General features: G+C 37.9%; 2 protein-coding genes across 3 annotated transcripts; one reads left to right on the top strand and one right to left on the bottom strand.

The window, feature by feature from the left end:
• The first annotated feature begins 1,049 nt into the window (after window positions 1-1,049).
• On the top strand, window positions 1,050-3,391 carry LOC117627969 (protein LOL1). Of its 2 annotated transcripts, none has more exons than XM_034360295.1 (6): window positions 1,050-1,306; window positions 1,564-1,721; window positions 2,089-2,202; window positions 2,350-2,463; window positions 2,589-2,698; window positions 3,022-3,391. In XM_034360295.1, exons 2-6 carry the CDS (start codon window positions 1,661-1,663, stop codon window positions 3,058-3,060), a joined length of 438 nt encoding a protein of 145 aa, XP_034216186.1. In that variant the 5' UTR covers window positions 1,050-1,306; window positions 1,564-1,660; the 3' UTR covers window positions 3,061-3,391. The 2 variants fall into 2 exon arrangements, with proteins under 2 accessions (XP_034216186.1, XP_034216187.1); XM_034360296.1 differs by having other exon boundaries at window positions 1,187-1,221.
• Window positions 3,392-7,546: 4,155 nt separating this feature from the next.
• On the bottom strand, window positions 7,547-9,804 carry LOC117627655 (ferredoxin C 2, chloroplastic). Its single transcript, XM_034359829.1, is given in 7 exon segments — window positions 7,547-7,915; window positions 8,138-8,182; window positions 8,427-8,495; window positions 9,081-9,169; window positions 9,339-9,402; window positions 9,510-9,779; window positions 9,781-9,804. Coding segments are annotated over 7 exon segments (606 nt in total). The 3' UTR covers window positions 7,547-7,870.
• Window positions 9,805-19,244: the final 9,440 nt, after the last annotated feature.

The raw sequence follows: 19,244 nt of genomic DNA, 5'->3' as shown, positions 1-19,244 counted from the left end.
GACCCCGCAATCGTTTTTTGTATTGTTCCCTCAGGCTTTTACACTGGTTGCAGGCCCATATCTCATGGACTCTTCTTCACTGTTCATTTTGTCCCTCCCTCCCTCGTCCATCATCTTTTTATACTATTTTCCCTCTTATGAGATTTAAAAAAAAAAAGTACTCTCAAGTCTGAAAGATAAAAGATAGTAATTGCATCATGCTGCATGTATGTGTATGTGCAGATGTTAACTGAATATTATGTAGAGATATTTAGTGATATACCCATTTCTAGCACTAATATTATAAATAAACCCTACACAATTAAATTCCTATAAACAAACCCAAAAAAAACCCAAAAAATGATAGCTAGCCTTATTGAATTTAATATTGATTATTAAATTACTTTGATTCCCTATTGAGTGCTTTGGGTATTTTTATGAGATTTTGGGGTTGGACTTGTTTTAAGAAATTGATGGCAGTTTTGTAATTTATAAGAAGTTAAAAGCTTTTTTGTTATGTTGTAAATGGGCTTTAGGTGTGTTTCTAAAGTCTATTTTATATATGGTATTTTTATAATTTGGGCCCCCATATTGGGTATAATAGTGAATCTCCCTATTATGTATCAGGTGAAGCAGCAGAGTTCAGATACCTAACTTTTTACTATCCAAGTTCTCAACTATACTGTATATACAAAAGCTCTGATGAATATATAATGCTATAGATTCAGGACCACACCACCTAATAAAGGTACTTGCATTGCATTTTCATGGTTCAAAAAAAAAAAAAAAAAAAAGGATTTTGACAGACGGCCCTGATTATTCCTTTGACTGACGTGGTTCACTGTAGGCCGTCCAATAAAGGAGAGCGTGTGGCTGAGTTGCATCCCTCACATGCATGCAATGTAGAGCCACCAATACTGAGAGAGAGAGAGAGAGAGAGAGAGAGAGTAGGGGCTGTGTGGGCCCCAGTTTCCTGACAAAGTTGATCTTGATACACCACCAACAGAAAATGGAAGTTAATCTCCCCCCCTCTATCTAGAGGAAAAAGGAGACAATGAAAGTTACATTGCACCTCAAAAATGAACTGAGTTGGAAGAAAACGTAACAAATTTGGTTCTGGTTTTAACACAACCTTTCTCACTCTACTTAATTTACTCCAGTGTATTTCAACTCTCCTCTCTCTCTCTCTCTCTCTCTCTGTCTCTCTCTCTCTCTCTCTCTCTCTCTGCGCAAGTGGCAAAGGTAAGCGTTTGCTTGCCCCACGTAAGACTCTTCAACTGAATTCCATAGCTTATTGCATACACTTTCTCTTTCTGGGCATCTTCAGGTATGGCTTTTTTGGGCATATATATATATATATATATATATGCGCATCTTTCAATTTAATTGAAATAAGCTTTTGGGTTTTTGGTAATGCAAGTTTCTGAGATTTTCTTCTTCCAGTTTTCCTCCAATTCACTTTAAATTTGACACTGACAAGTTGCATAATCCTGCTTCTTGTATTATGCTCATTATGTATAGTTATATTTAAAGCTAAAACACTCTTCCAGTTGGGTTTTCTAACTTTTCTTTTCCTCTTTCCAGGTATGGAAAGAATGTGTGATGTCCCCTGTATCTGAGGCAGTTGTCTTCTAGAATTTAAGAAGAGAAAGAGTGAAAGAGTTTTGAGCTTTAATTTATAATGCCAGTTCCACTTGCCCCATATCCAACTCCTCCAGCACCATACACACCACCTGCAAATGGTATCATTACTCAAAATCTGTCTTCATCTTATTTGGCTTGAAAACAATGTGAATTTTCTCTCTATTTTTCCTGCTGAGAAAATTGCTGAGAAAATGAGGGATTGGTTGAGAATTTTTGTCATTGTCCAACACTGATGTCACAAATGTCACAGGATTTTCGTTTTAATTTTCTTTTCCTCCCTTCTCCTCTGTTGTTTCTTCTTCTTCTTTTGTTCCTCTAAACACAAATAAAGTTCTCATACAAAAATATTCTCTGATTATGATTGTATGAAAAATATAATCTGCTACCTTATTGTTATGAAATTATTCATTTATAATCTACCAGTCTAAATCAATAATTTATTAAATTTTGTAACTTGTTCTTTAGGTGCACAGAGCCAACTTGTGTGCTCTGGATGTAGGAACCTTTTACTCTATCCTGTTGGAGCCACCTCTGTCTGTTGTGCGGTTTGTAATGCAGTCACTGCTGTGCCACCTCCTGGTATGTTCTTTTCTTGCTACACATTCCCTTAGCTTATGTTAATGCAGCTTGATTATGCTGTCATTTAGTTCTTGAAATCGATATAATTTTCGACTGTAAGACTCGGTAAAGTCTGAATGTGTTACATTTTTGTGTAACTCTGAGTAGGCACAGAAATGGCCCAGCTGGTTTGTGGAGGATGCCACACCCTACTCATGTATATCCGCGGAGCAACGAGTGTACAATGTTCTTGCTGCCACACTGTAAATCTAGCCTTGGAAGGTATCAAATCATTGACAGATAAAAAGCTTTATGAAATATGTTTTTGTGATAGCAATTAAGCTTCTTAAAAGGTAACCGAAATCAATTAAGTTTGGACATACGAATCAAATGTGCATTTGTGACAGCAAATCAGGTGGCGCATGTCAATTGTGGGAACTGCAGGATGCTGTTAATGTATCAATATGGAGCAAGATCTGTGAAATGTGCGGTTTGCAATTTTGTCACATCAGTTGGGGTGAGCACATTATTCATTTGAACTCAGTGGGTGTTAGCTGAAGTCATGAGTTTCTGTTGTGTTTCCTTATACATCAATTGAAGTGTGTTCAAAATGAGATAAAAGTAATTTGGACAGAAGTTCAGGGCTTCTGTTGCAACACCAATTATTTCGCATTCTTTTCGATTAAACACCTTCTGATACCATAAAAATTGCGCCCTCGTTTCGATCCTAGCTCACTTCTGAATTTATACAAACTACTGCATAGTGCATTACATTGATAGAAAGTTTAGAGACTTTTGGCATTCCTCTTTGGTTAATGTGATGTTCATTGGCATTTTCAGGTGTCGACGAGCACTCCCGAACAGAAATTCAACAACTAAAAATTATCATACACCACATAAAGCTGGCTATTACAATGCTACAACCTTGGTTTTGCAATCTCATAGTAGTTTTCCTCCGAGATTGCATCTCTCAGTGAGAACAGAACGTCCTGCTTCTCACATGTATAGAGTTATTTTTTTCTTTTCTTTCTTGCGTGATCCTTGTATGAATAAGTAGTTATGTCAAGATTGGATGTATGAGAATATTGTACAAGAGAAGAGAGACTACTAGAATTTGAGTGAATTTGGAAGTCTTTGGATAAGATTTACTTCATTTTCCTTAGCTTTGACATGATAAAACTTTTATCTCAAACTCCTTTCTGGCTTTGAATTGTCAATTCTCATTTAGAAATATAATTGCTTACCAGTCAATGAAGATGCCCAAAAATTTGATCCAAGAAAGTTCCACTTGGGACCAATAGATATTTCAAGAGTAAATTTGAGGTGAGCATTCATCAATTTAGGTTTGGCTTTTAATGTATGATTTTGACTTCCAAGTTCCCACAATAAGGTTTGTTAGATTGACCAATCTATTAAATAGGGCACGAGTAGATGGTTTAAAATACTCTAAATTAATCTAATCTACAGAGGACAAGACTAGAACTTAAGTGCAAAGAGCCTAACTCACGGACTGAACAATTGACATAACCCACATTTAAACTATGTATTCAATAATGGTTAACCTGAATGCGACTTCGCATTTAATGCAAACACAATCCAAATGGCTTTAACAAATCTAATCAGTACAACTTATGTTGGACTAATATAATATATGTAGGGTTGGTGAGCCCCATCTAATCAGTGCAAATTATGTTGGACTAATATAATATATGTAGGGTTTGGTGAGCCCCCACTGTCCTTGTGTTTGGCTTGACTTGAATACTTGAATTGTGAGTATTTTGTGTCTGGAAATAATCCGAAAATCTGAGTTTGAGCTCGTGAGATCCTGCAAGCAAACATATGGTGGGGAAGCTCAAGGCGTTACAAAATTCAATTACAGATTATGACCAGCTTCTCTGCTGTCCCCAACTGCTGCGCTTTTCCCCCATCACGTCCTGTTCATTTGATGCAACTTTTTGTGAACTATTTATAAATTAAGCACCAGTAACCCTCTACTTCTATCACACTAATAATGCATGATTGCATAGAGTATAGAAAGCTTTTTCCATTTCTATCTATAAAGTAAGCACCAGTGAGCCTTCTACATCATCCGTCATTCTAAACTTTACGTCATGAAAAACTTCGGATCCGCTTATTACCAATTAATGTTGGATATAATATCTTTGAAGCATAAGGACCAATTTGGCACTACTGTGTTGTAAAAATAATTGCTGCCAGATTTGCTGTGAGAGAAATCAACTGTGAAGGAAAGCAGTTTGACGTTTGGTAAACTTTTTGTTAAAAGTGTTGTTGGTACTGATTCCTGCATAATCAGAAAATGATTTCCGCATAATCATTAAACCCAGCGCCTCTTTAAAACTGATTCCTTCATAATCAAAAATAAAAACACCTTATTAGCTGTCTTCCCTTATCGCTTTCTCTCACAACAATTTTTTAACAGTAAGTGATTTTCTCATAGTTTACCAAACGGGTTGGGCTTCCCAAATTTTTTTAAAAATCACTTATCACCCCAAAATAAGCAATGCCAAATGGACATTAATTGTAACGTGCAATTTTCAATACTAGATAAAATCGGCGTATTGGGCTCTAATGATGGAGAGAGATCCGCGTAAGGCGAAGAAAAAGTTTATAGTTGCTTACTCAAATCAAAACAGCTTAAGTTTTTTTAGATTAGTAGTAAATTTTCGAAATTTATCTTATATATTGATTTTGCATTGAATGCTCAAACTTAAAGATGTTAATTGAAATTGACCACACGTAAAAAGGCACGAAAAGAACATGATAAATCCTACATTTTGTATTTCATCTTAAAGTGAGAATCTTGGAACCTCCCCAATAACCTTTGGGAAGAATGTTCAAACTCCAAAAAATTGCATCCCACGTAGTTGTAAAAAGGTCCAAAATTTAACCCTAATTGATTTTGTTTTTAAAGCATTGGTTCTAAAAGATCTTTCTAAGCTCTTCCCTCCTTTATGTGTGTCGGTGTCACATGTGAGAGACAAGGAAGGCCACTTTTAACCACTGTTAATGACAGTAACTGCAGCTGTCAATTTATGTTGGTTGTTTTGCTTAGGTGATTCCAAACAAACAAGTTAGAGCTTTTTTATCCTGTCTATTCAAAATAAAAGGAATTTTATTTTATTGTTGTAAATTTTAAAAAAATAAAAAAAATTTGGTTGGCAATCTTGGAACATTGGTAAGCAAGGAATTATATACTTAACGTGTATGCTTAAGAAACACCAAATCAAATTTGGAAGTTAATCTTTGTGTGGATAAGCTATTAGAGACTTGTAGCGGACCCAATTTCAGCCATTGCTTCTATTCCAAAACGCTAAAATTTGATTCCTTATGCTTTTATCCCAAGTCATTTTCAGAAGTGCTTTTCAAAAACGTACTACCAAAGTGGCTCATTCCATGTGTATGCCGGCTGCTTTGTTGATATCATATACCATCAATGGACAACAAGATATCAAATGGACTAAAAGCATAGTAATCAATTGGTCCCTGGACCCAATTGTGTACCTGCACTCATGGTTCATTATGAATGTTTCCACCGTCTATGTCACTGGCCGGGCCTAATTCTAGGCTCTCTAAAAGCATGCATTGTACGCAGAAAAACAATAATATTAGAGTCAGTCGTCCATGCAGAAATGTCCAAATCCTAATATATCAATGGTCAGGAATCGTTAAGTAATTATAGTGCAATGCATGCCAGGAATGGTAAGAATAACAATGTGCAATTTAATTCCGAATGGTAAAAAAGATGATAGAATCAAACACATGAAAGGGATATGTAGCAAAGCTAACCCTGATTAAATTGTCTGACTTTAGTCCCCCTCACATGAGTGATAATGATATTTTGAGTTGTGCCAAAATGATATGATGGAGGCATTTATATGGCATTATGGAAGATAACAAAAACTGGCATAGGATTAGTTAAATGTTCCTAATAAAAAGACAATGCTAGAGTCAGTCACTTATACAGACGTGTTCGAATCTTGATATATCAACGGTCAAGAATCATTCAGTAATTGTAATATAATGCATGTTTGGAATAGAATAACAATGTACCGCAATTGCAATTCAATTACACATGGTACTTCAATAAATAAAAGAGAGAATCAAACACATAAGTGATAATGATATTTTGAATTGTGCCAAAATGATCTGATAGAAGCATTTATATGGCTTTATGGAAAATACAATAATTGGTATATGATAGTTAATGTTAGCATTTAAGCCAGCAAACAAAAGTAATAAAGAAAGAAGTGAAGGACCGTTGTACTAATGCAGAAACATGAACATGAAATTAACATCATCACCAAACGTTAACTCACAATGGAGAATGACAATAACAAACTGTTGGAGCCGTATTTTGATACCTCAATAATTTGAAGTCCTTATGAAGAGATTTGAAAAATCCAAGATCACACAATCTTAACACAGCCAACCTTGGGTTTTCTTTTGGAATTGAAAGACTCATTATTTTTGGATGGTTCGATGGTTAGGTAAAAGGAGGTCGAAGGGGGACCGGAGATTCGAACTCTAGCCCTAGCTGTGGGGATGATGCTCACCACCACCTGGCACCAATGCAAATGAAAAAAGAATTCTAGTAACTCATAACAAAATTGAAACGAACAGTGAAATTAAAATTCAAGGGCAATGAAAAGAATAGAAGGAAAAAAGAAGGAATGCTTTTGTTACACTGAAAAAAGGTTCATAAAAACTTGAAACTTTCAGTCGGCCATGGGAAAAATCTTACCAACCCCTCTTCACTAACTGAATGACTCTTCTGCTTAAAACCAATTCCTATCATCCCCTTTTCCAATTAGGTTTCGATCGAACTACCTTCACGTTTCACCAAAAACCACATCTGTACTGAGAATTCGACTCACTCTTCTCCCTTCCTGCTTCTCAAATTGTCACCTCACTTCCAGTACATACCTAGCACCACAGTCAAATTCCATCAACACCCTCACACAGCCATGCTTGACCAAACCATCACATGCACTAGTACCAACAGTCAAGTTCTAGTTTAATAAGCTACTCAATCTACATGAATATTAGCCGTGCAACAGAAAATTAATGATAATTCTAAGAGTAACACTTCAAGAAATGTCTTGGGAGATCAAAGGCAAGCTAGAATTCACAAGTTATCACCGATTTAAGATGCCTGTCGCAACATCATGCCGCGTTTCTTCACCTAGATCTTTTCTTCACCAATTTTCTTGAGGGTTTAACAATCCCTCCAAATATTCTACCCTGTTAGTAACAAGTACCAAACAACAGAGAAAAAATACATAGCAAATGGGCCACTGAATCTTTTCACATCAATTCATTGCTGATCAGTAAACTAGCGCCATGATATTTCAATTTTCTCCATGCTATGTCATTGTAGATAGACATGTTGGACAAGTTATCCATGCCATTCTTTTAATCAGAAAAGTAGTTTGTATTGCATATGAGTCGATTACATTGAGGTCATCCGGGAGGGTTGAAATAACATTATCCAGGCTTCGCTACAATCATACTTAGCTTAGGATATACACTCAGTGGAGAGAAAGGAGCATAAAAGTCTAGACTGTCATGGGAGTGAAGATGGAAATGCACAGTACTTGGAAGGGAAAAATATAGAGTCTGCATATTTTACTCGGCAAATCCTAGGTCCAAAATCAATTCCCTACATTTCTTATTCATCGCCCATCGCTAACTCCAATGCATAATCATCTCTTTCCTGCAGCATGAATACAATGCAGAGGTAAGATACCATAAAAGGAGTAGTTCCTTGGCAACAATAACTTAATCATTCTTCTTTCGTTCCCCCCATGATATCTTTTTCTCTTGGTTTGAGTTCCCCCATGATATCTTTTTCTCTTGGTTTGAGTTCCCCCATGATATCATTCCTGCATTTTTTTGGATTAGATTTTTCTAGAGTTTTAGAGGATTAAGAACTCACAATTGGTCCCCGTGCAAAATATCTCCCAAATTGAAGCCAATACACCTGCATGTGCCAAGAATTTCAAAGTTCTATAAATCAGATGAATGGAAAGGCAATTAAAGGAAGCTGCAAAATGCCATCATATACCAAATAATTCCATAAAAGAAAATTGAAGAGTAATTGCATCAATTAAAGGTACAAGAAATTCTATATCTAAAGCTATTTGGAGGACACAAATGACTCAAGAGATTCGCACTAGAGGCTCATAGCATTTCCTGAAAATTAATGGTAGATCTCAGAGCATTACCTCATCCTCGTCCTGTGTTTCTACTTCAAGATCAGATGATGGATAACCCACACAAAGAAGTGCATACCCCTGCATTCAGACAGAATATAATAACTCAGGCATTTCTCAAACACAACTTCTCAGTACCAATCTCCAAGTTTCTCCATTGTCTGGAAATATCATCAGGTTGTGGCTACCCAGAGTCATTTTAATACGATTTTGGTATGGGCAAGATGCATCGACACCTTCCAATCATAAAGGAAAAACTCGTGTATCCCCAATTGTGTGTGTAGTGTGGCTAGGCGCACACAAGCACCCCTCCCAAGGGGCTAATACCCTAAACCAAAAAATTTCCCATTATGAAACAATAAGGAATGTCATTTTTGCGATATTTTTCAGGTACATTAACTTACACAGACACTAAAACAGTAGTAATCCTGAAATTCACTTATATTTTTATTTTTTATACTATGATTTCTTCACTGAAACAAACCCAGGCTTAAATAAACTCGAAAACTATTGTTGGCTACCAAACCAACACCAACCCCATCAACACTTCCCTCACCACTTCATGAATAAATCTTTGTCTGAGAAAAGATTAGCTGAATACAGTGTGCAAAGCCAGGACACTTTGTGCATGCTAATTAATTTCATAAAAAACCTCAAAACACATGCCTTTGATTTCAATTCAGCAGAGATCCCTAGTGCCTCAGGCTGTCTAAGTTGTCCGGATTTCACACGTACAGCACAGCTAGTACAACAACCTGCCAAGTAAAACCAATTTGGACACTATTATTGAATGAATTCAAAAGAAAAAACCCACCTTACATTATAATCTATAGAACAATTTGGGAAAAAAAACCACCATGCATTATAGTCTATTGAATAATTCACAACACATTATTGCTCAAAAATGATAAAAGCGAACAATACCGTGCCTGCAAGCGAATGGAAGAGTGATGTCCTGTGATTCAGCAGTGTGCAATATGTACTGGTCCTGAAATTTCAACACCCATTAATTTTCTTGGGAAAATGGATAGAATTTCTATGTGATTTTCTCAGCAAACAAACAAAGAAACAGAGGGTTGGGACCTGGACAGTTACCTCTGGGACAAGGAACTGGTGGACGACACCTCGTTGCCTGTCGTGAACGGTGACTTTGTGAGTGGGAATTGAAGGAGAGTAGCTACCGGCTCGGTCGGTGACACCCACCGGCGTTTGGAGCTCCGACATCGTTTTGATGCGCCATTTGGTTACATTGGAGCGGCGAGCGAAGCTCTTTGGGCAAGTGGTTTGCCGGTTGAGTGTGGGTTTCCGGTAGATAGAAGTGCAGGGATTGCAGGGAACGGCGTAGTCCATCGGATTATCTCCTTGTAATTCTGGTTGCCGGGTACGCCATGCGCAGTGAAGAGGATAATGAAAATGGGTAGGTATTCACTGCACTCGTTAGTACAGAGTAACCGTGCAGACGAACTACCAATCGTTGGATTATTCATAGGCTTTAATTTAATTTAATTTGTGATGAAATAGGCTTTAATTTTTTGGGTTACTACATAAAACACCCTGTTGTAAAGTAGAATGGGTGAAGCCCACATAGTCAAAAGGTGAACAGTGATGATTGGGTAGAAACATCATTATGTCTTTTCTTTTATTCACGGGTGCCATTTAACATGCCTATAAATAGGCAACCCTCCTGCCTGCAAAGTGATACAGAGGAAAGACAGAAGTGGAAGAGAAGGAAGAAAGAGGGTGAGTAAGTGGAGAGGAAAGAGAGCATAGAGAAATTCTCCTAGAGAGAAAATTTAGTGAGCCACGCATATTGTAAATACTAAAGTTGTAGCCCTATTATTTTATAGTGAAAAGTTACTGTTGCTGCTCTCCGAGGACGTAGGCATAGCCGAACCTCGTTAAATGCTGTGTCTCATCTACTTTACGTGCAGCTCAATATTTGCACATATCCCAGTTCATTTTATAACACGTTATCAGCACGAATATCTCTAAAATACCAGCTGGGATATTCGATCAAAGTACTCTGCTCCATTATTTCCTTTCTTGGGTTTGCCCCAATAATGGAAGCTTTGCTGACCAAGCTCTTTTGGCATCACTTCGATCAAGGCTACCCATGCAGAGCTCCAAATAGTCCAAAACCCACTACTACAACAACCCACTTTACTAGAGAGAGAAATTATGCAATTGAAGCCCTTCTTGCTCCATCATTTCCAGTGCCTTGGCCTCTGCAAAGTTCACGAATGACAACAAGTAGTACTAACGGGAAAAAGAAGATGCAGGTGGCTTTGCTTGGGCTTTGATTGCAAAATTGGTCAAAAAGAAACAACATCGAAAGGATAAGTTGCTCCTTATGCTTTCTATTATTTTATTATTTCTCTACACAACAAGTTCAACTTAATTGCAAGTGGAAAGAAGAAAAGCCAACATGATATGTCTAGCTTTCAAACTAATATATTAGTATAAAATATTATATTATTATATGATCAATTTTGGTGGGTAGAGTTAATAGTTTATATGTTGGCTACAGCAAGGGCACAGCTTTGGGTGCTGAAGATTATTGGTACCTTTTGTTTTCGTCCACACAACTTTCTCAGGGAAGTGCTAAAGCAAAGCTCTCTGCCTCCTTATTCTTTCAATTATTTCATTATTATCCTACACTATTTAACACCAATATTAGTACATGTGTGCTGGTTACAAGTGGAAAGGCAGAGCAAGCGTGATATTTATCTGTCATGCACTAGTTTCCTTCGCTTGCCTATTATATACTCTATATAATCTATTTATATAGTAATTCTATGGACTGTTTAACCCCATATATTTTTAGTGGTGGTTTTGTCCCCACATTTAATTTATTTACTGTATGGTGTAGGTTTATTACCCATACGACAGTATTTATTTAAAAAGGTGGCGCGGGTTTATCGTCCACGCCTTTACTTTTATTTAAATGTATGGAGCAGAATTAGTGCCCATACAAGCACGTTTACTTTATCGCAAATTTACTTTTACTTAAAGTATGATGTGGAATTAACTCTCATACTTTATGAATTTACTTTACCGCACATTTATTTTTATTTAAGGTATGGTGCGGGATTAACGTCCATACAGCAAGAAATTTAATTTATGAATTTATTTTACCGTACATTTACATTTATTTAAAGTATAGTGCGGGTTTATCGTCCATACCTGTAATTTATTTACCAGTAATTTATTTACGAGCAATTTATTTTATGGATTAATTGTGTGGTATGATGAGTTTTTATAGTATGCAAATCAGGACCAGAAGTTCCTTGATCCTCATCATACAATAACATCAGGACCTGAAGATCCTTGATGATAATAATGATATGAGAGCTGGCAGTCTCTCCGGTACTATACTTGTAAACAAGAGATCGGACTTGAAGATCCTTGATCCTTGACATGTAAATAAGGACCTAGAGTTCCTTGATGATGTAACAGTACCGTATTGGTTAAAAGTGCCGTACACATGAATAATAACTGTACTGGCAAATGTACTGTACACATGAATAGATACGTATTCATGACTTGATGAATAGTACCGTATACATGAATAGTGATGTATGCATAAATATTAACCATTTTGGGTAAACCGTCACTATATACAAAAGGGAACCTGCAGTTCCTTAAACTCATGGATGAGCAATTAAATGAGATGCCAGAAGTTCCTCAAAATATGGACAATTATGTAAGGGCTTGAAGTCCCAAAATATGTACAGAAAATTGTAAAAATGTCCATACCATGAGAATATGTGATTTGGCCTGAAGTTCAAAATCTAACAGTGTTGAGAACCTGAAGTTCCAACAATTAAATGGACAACCCTTGAGGTATTATTGCAAATTGTGGTATGCCACATATTTCTTTGGCATAAGAAGATGATGAATTTAATAAAGTTCGATTTTGTTATAATCGACACCTCAAGGAAGAAATATATTTTGTGAATTCCAGTTGTTAAGAATACACCGCGAAATGGATAATATCAATATAAACCTCAAATGATGTATTGAGACTCCCCACATATTTTATTATATCTTGGCCGGAAGCCCATGGATCCAAATATATGAGAGACCCTGAACTTGAAGTTGTGGCTATATAGTAGTTAATGCTCTTCACTACTATATTGCGATATTATCGTGGCTTTTACTCAATTCATATTTCATGAAAAGGGCAAATAAATTCTGAGTTTGTGTTTAGCCCAAGCCAAAAGTTCCGGGCTACCATGCGTTGAAATATGAAATTTGGGAGAGTCGATGTGGTTATTTGAACCTATAAGGCACAAGGTTCCAAACCCTCATTTTGAAAAGACGTAAAAACCACAGGTGCAAGTTTAAGAACGTGCGCAATTATTATAACAGGAAAGGAGCATACAACATATAGATTTTTTCCACCTGCAATGAAGGTGCAGGCCCTGTAAAATCTATAAAATTACATTATGTTCTGGAAGCCTCTGAAGGAAGAGGACGGCGCCTCTTAAGCTTAGCCATGAGCCTCTCGTGGTCTCCCAAAATTCTTTCATTGGAGACCTGCAGCATGTCTAGCCTTCTCAGTGTATCAACGGAGTACGAACTCACCAGTTTCAACAAGGCATTATTCTCTCCTTTAAGTTTCTCAACCTCCTGTTGAGACTCATGAAGCATTCTTTGAAGAGACGAATTTTCAGTTGTTAGCTTCTGAACCTCGTTTGCTCTAGCACGCAAACGATCAGCCATGTTAGAAACAGAAGCAGCACTCTGAATGCTAAAAGCCATTGAGTCATCAATAGCCTCTTCCTCAGACCTCCCTGTTAACAATATTTCATCCATTGGAGTAATGAAATTCCTAGCTACTATGACAGCAGTAGCATCATTCATCATCACAGAATCATTAACTGTGAGATGACGATTTTGGGATACAAAGGATGGACGCCAAACTTTGGCGTCATTGGTTGTTGTGGGAGCATCATTTAAATTGAAATAATTTGGGCAGGAAGAAGAGGAAGCCATTTTAAGAAGGTTTCGAAGAAAGTCTTAGAAAAACTAAAGTTTCAGAAAATGAAGGAAGTTGAGTTGAAACGCAGTTGCTCCAATCAAGTTTTGCAAAGGCAATATCTATAGACGAAAATGTGGCAACATTTCCAGGATCCTAATGTCTTCTCGGATCCCCATATTATCTTTTCTTTCCCAGATTCCAAAACTTCACTCGGCCTCTAATAATGCATGTCGGCACTTTCGGCGTTTTCAAGTATTATTTTCGTCAAAGCCGATCTTGCTTTACGGATTTCACGGAGCTACTTTTTCAAAAGTACCCCGAGAATCTCGCAATTTTCCTATAGTTAATTTAAAATTCATCGGTTCTACCTATTCCTTGTATTTGTGTATAAATGTGTTACTAACGAAATTTTCTTTGCAGAAGACATCCAATTTTCTCCATACCCAGTGATGCGATATCTACTTGTTTTTCTTATCAGTGAGCACTCAATATGCCCGAGAAGCAAGACTATCCCTGATCATCCATTCAGGAAGCGAGACTATCCCTGATCACATTTCAGCTACATCAGGGAACTGTGAAGGCGACCTTAAGCTCTAATCTCCTGAGGTCCTTCTAGACTAGGAGAAATGAGAGCTTGTTGTCTTCTCCCACCAACTTCTTTCCTTGATTGTTTACCTTACCTTGCAATCAATATCACAATTTTTGTATCTTTTCTTTCTTTTTATAACTCTCTGTTCATAACGGATTTTATTTCTTTAGAACGAACATCCGAAGAAAGAATCCATGCAGTGATCCTAACTCTGAGGGTTATTTGTGACTTTTGCTCTTGCAGGATATAACTAGATCATCAAGCGTTACATTATATTTACTAGGCCGATACGAGCTTGAATGATACTTGAGAAAAGTTTCTCCCACCTAAGGATGTAAGCAATACTTGCGTTATTTTGTGCTTATATACTTATTTGATATTTTATCTTCAAAGGTAACCAAATGAGGAGATAAGTCCGTTCCAAAAGAATGGCTTGTATGTATCCATGAATTATTAACGCAAATTTTACAGATTGCAAGTTGGATACATTGATAATACACTGCACATATTAAAGTCTGGGTATAGCAGTGATCAATATGATGCATGTGACAAGACCCGACCTAATTTCCACTTTGGAATTCAAGCCAAGTCCTGTGCGTGTCCGACACCTGGCGAATGTCGGGCACAAAGGACCTTTTTACCCTTATTGTTTCAAATTCTTTTTAAATTTTCCCTTAGACTTTTGCCGAAAATTCGGCAGAGTCTCCCCTGTATTTTGACCAAACCCAAATTTTTTCACCTGTCAAACAAACATATAAAACTACACCAACTGCCAGTATAGAATAACCAAGTAATCACCAGCTCCAGTTTTCCATTAAAACTAGATATCAGAGCATTTTCTAAGGTTCACAAAGTTTCAGGGATTTTTCCGCAAAACTCTACCTTATTTGGTGGCGCGGAAGCTAGGGATGGCCCGGTGGTGGGTGCCTGCACTCATCTACGGCCTGGGGGAGAAAAACAAGTTTAAAATTGTGAGTGGACAAAATAAAGTTCTTAAAAACAAGCTAGAACATAATAACCCCCGTTTTGAAATAGCGAAGAATATAAATCGATAATTTAACTATATTCCAATATAAGAAGTTCAATAAGCATGAATAAGTATGCTGATGAATATACTTGCATAACTGATCAAATATAAAGATATCAATGCCTGAAAAATCAGAGAAGCTGGTATAAAATAACTGAAGGTCATAATTAGATAAAAGAAAACTCAAAATCCTTTGAAAATACAACCTATTTGTACCCCTGTCATATCCGTCAATTCCCCTGGCAGGTCTTGGGCGCCACGCAGTCTACCCGAGCCGCAAACTGGCGAAATCAGGGGACTATGATCAGTCTGATCTGCCGGCAGTTCCTCGATGACACCAAGCCAGCTCGAGTCGCTCGGGCAGGATGCAGGGGACCGTAGTCAGCCTGATCCGCAATCCTGGCAGGTCTCGGGGACACAGAGTTAGCCGAGCCGCAATCCTGGCAGGTCTCGGGACACCAAGTTTGCCGAGCCGCAAATCCTGGCACTCACGGTCCGAGCGTCCCCGAAACTCGTGGGGCAAAGTCAAGTGCACTGACTGAACTGTAAACAGACTGGATGTCCGTAGACATCGGTCCGTCTGAGGGTAATCACCAAATAAAAATGGGTACGTGGTGGTTTTGAAATAAATTCCTTTAGAAAAATATCTGATTAATAACTGTAAAGCTTTAATTGTGCTGCTGTCTCATCTGATTCCAACATCAAACTCTGTTTCTATAACTTGTAAATAAGCAGCACAGACTTATAGAACTATTACTGTACTAATCATGTTCGGAACCATAATAAAACTTACTCAAGATCAAATAAAGAAATTTATTCAAATAAACTCATTTATATAAACTTATTTATATAAAATCAATATAAAATCACTTATGAAATCTTATTTATAGAAATCCTCTATATAACTCATTTATATAAAATCATTCATGAAAGAAAGTCCACTCACTGGTGATCCGAGCTATCTGGACCCTTTGTAGGTCCCTCCTGTAGGTCAACCGGACCTCTGGTGCCTGATTAATCATGAATAATAAATCAATAAATTGCTGAATAAAAAGAATTAAATTAAACACCCTGCCCCCAGCTCCTAGAAATACGTGCATTCAAATCCAAGTTACTCCTATGCCCACATTAACTTTTTAGACTCTTAGATCAGTTTTGGAAGACCCGACGCTTAGTTAAGCGATAAGATGTCAGATCGGTCAACCCGGGACCCCGTGGGTCCACGGTCTCCGATGGCCAATCTGGGCTTCTCTAAAGGTTCCTCATAGAGAAGGAACCATGTTCGGCGAATTTGGTCCGAAACAGACGGTCGGATTAGTCAAAATCGAGTTATCGCTTAAAATCCAAACCCTAGCCACAGGATTCGCGATTTCGGAGTATCCGGTACTCCGATTCACAATCCGTTGAATCCTACGCGATCCTGAAATCACGTAAACCGACATATCCAAAATTCAGCGTGATCCGACGATTAGACGACGCTGCACCCAAGGATGGCGCGATATGGAAAATCCGTTCGGGGCTCAAACGGACTCTGAATCGAGATCCGCAAAATCCTACGCGCTCGTGACGACACGAGGATCACAAAACTGCACAGAATTACTTCACCACCCTCGCCCACGCGTCCCAGCACTCGGGGTCAGATTTGGGTGTCTTAAGCGATTTCGGGTGGCCGAAAAATCTCGGAACCAAGACTCCAAACTCCTATCATAGGTAAAACACCCCATTTGGAGTCACTTTTGTTCTTGGACACACCCCAAAAATTGAGCAGAAACAGTACTTCTCGGGGGCCGAAGTTTTGGCCAGAATTCAAGTCGAAAATTGATCGCTTTAGAGCTAAAATCGATCGAAACCCATACACTCATCCGCTAGAACACGAAAAATAGCTGAGAAACCATACCTTACTCGATTGATTTGGTGGAGAAACGAAGGAGAAATTTGAGCTGGAAGTTCAAACTGTACCGTCGGCAACAATGACAGATTCCGGCCACGGCAGCGGCGGCAATGGGTCAGGGATTGTCGGCAGTCGAGTGGCGGTTCATTTGGCACCGGTCTCGGAGATCGGCCCCAAGTGTGGTGGCCGGTGCGACGTCTGGAAGGGAGAAAGGTCACGGGCGAAGTCGAATCGGGAGGAGAGAGAGAGGAGAGAGAAATCTGAAGGGGGAAGAGAGAGAAAGGGATAAAAATTTGACTTTTTGACTAAATTACCATTTTGCCCTTCGCGGTATTTAGACCATAACTTCTTCGTTACAGCTCCGATTCGGGTCTACTCCGTGTCTACGGACGTATTTCGCCGCGCTCTACGCAATGGCTTAAGCGGAATTGCAAAATTATTTTCCGATCGTAAAGTCAACTTTTTCCCTATTAAATAATGCGAGGGCAAAATTGTCTTTTTGTTAGAAGATATTAATCCTTCCTTTTTGATATTTTATTTCTTTTTAGATATTTTATTTTGGGTTATTACAGCACGCCTGTTGCGTAGCAAATGATGTGGATTGCAGTCCCGAAATGACAATCCTTTGACATGTCAATATTGATATTGTGCACGCCTAATGCGTAACAAATTGTATGGGTTAAAGTCCCAGAAATTAATTGAAATGTATGTATTAATCTGTGGCATGCCTGCAACATGACAGATATATGGGTTCTAAATGTTCCAACTCCCTAAATGGAGATTATCCACGCCCTACTATAAAATAACACTCCGTTGGAGGTTATAATCCACATTCTCACATAATAAAAGCCCCCTGCAGTGGCTTGGGTACCCAAAAGCAAAGAAATGCTTATAATTGATGTATGCGCATGCACATGAGAATGGTGGGATTATGAATTGATGAATGACAAATTTTGATTTTGGAGTAGCTACTCAAATCATCAATGGGCTTTGTTGATTGGAACCACGTTCAATTATTAAATGTCGATAATATCATTGGTCAAAATGGAATGAGGTAATTCCATTATAGATAAGAATGAACGTGAACAAACAAACCCACAGTACGAACCCCAAAATTTGTTAATACTGAAAGTTATATTTGGGTGTTCGGAATAGACTTTGTATGACACAATGTTTTTTGGCATAAACAAGGATGTTGGGTTTTCTCCATATTTATAGATTCAATTGTGCCCCTTTATTGCACATTTACGGAGACCAACATGTTATCTTTAAGGGTTATTAAAGGCACGGAGCATATTGCCAGAAGCGATTCCCTAAAGATGTGTAAATAGCAGGGTTAAAGCTATATAATGTGTCATAAAGTTTAATCCCTTTAAACAAAATCCTTGAAAGGATTGAAATTGCATGAAGCAAGTCCCTGAAGGACATGTGCCTGAAGCACAAAATCTGTACTCAATGTTAATGTGCATAAATTGCCTCAGTGAGTATATTGATTATAATGTGTTTGCAACACATTAAAGCTTCTGAAGAGTTCAAGAAATATTTGTCTCAACTTAAAGATTGAGCATTATGCCAACGAGATTCTTGCTTATACTAAGAAAGTATTGAAGCATTTTTATGAGGATTATATGTTGGGCACTTTAAGGATTTTCCGGAAGTATATTGGACCGGACATCGTATTTTCCAAATAGAGCTCAACTCCATCACCATCATTTTGGGATGATGTGAGGCATATTTGATGCTATCTCCGCATAACACCATGTACGGGCATATTCTTTTCAAGTGAACTTACAAATAGCCCAGGTTTTGTTGGAAACGCGGACTCTGAAAATTTCCATGATTTACATAGAGATAGCTCACTGGAAATATATTTACTTACTCAACTACGAGAATTGTTAATGGCTACATCCTCCACTCACTCCGAAATATTCTTACTCCAAAAGATAGTCATGAAGACATCAGGGGAAGATTTTAATCGGGGGGAGCATGCAGAAGTATGCTGTACAGATTGTTGTACTCTTCTTTCTTCCTTCCATCAGTTTTCTACCTCACTTTATTTTCTCCAAGGAAGTTTTTATTGAGGCAACCAATCTAGGGACATGTGGTCTCCAAGGGGGAGTGTTGTAAAGTAGAATGGGTGAAGCCCACATAGTCAAAAGGTGAACAGTGATGATTGGGTAGAAACATCGTTATGTCTTTTCTTTTATTCACGGGTGCCATTTAACATGCCTATAAATAGGCAACCCTCCTGCCTGCAAAGTGATACAGAGGAAAGAAAGAAGTGGAAGAGAAGGAAGAAAGAGGGTGAGTAAGTGGAGAGGAAAGAGAGCAGAGAGAAA

The sequence above is a fragment of the Prunus dulcis genome, chromosome 5 (genome assembly GCF_902201215.1).
Source record: "Prunus dulcis chromosome 5, ALMONDv2, whole genome shotgun sequence".
Taxonomy (NCBI): Eukaryota; Viridiplantae; Streptophyta; class Magnoliopsida; order Rosales; family Rosaceae; genus Prunus; species Prunus dulcis.
Note: the sequence above shows the minus strand (reverse complement) of the source record. Positions and strands in the feature narration are given on the sequence as shown.

Excerpts from the sequence above, each read along its gene's own strand:
- LOC117627969 (XM_034360295.1), top strand. The coding sequence starts at position 1,661 with ATGCCAGTTCCACTTGCCCCATATCCAACTCCTCCAGCACCATACACA. Across the intron at positions 2,203-2,349 it reads CACTGCTGTGCCACCTCCTG|GCACAGAAATGGCCCAGCTG; the intron begins GTATGTTCTTTT and ends AACTCTGAGTAG. Across the intron at positions 2,464-2,588 it reads TGTAAATCTAGCCTTGGAAG|CAAATCAGGTGGCGCATGTC; the intron begins GTATCAAATCAT and ends CATTTGTGACAG.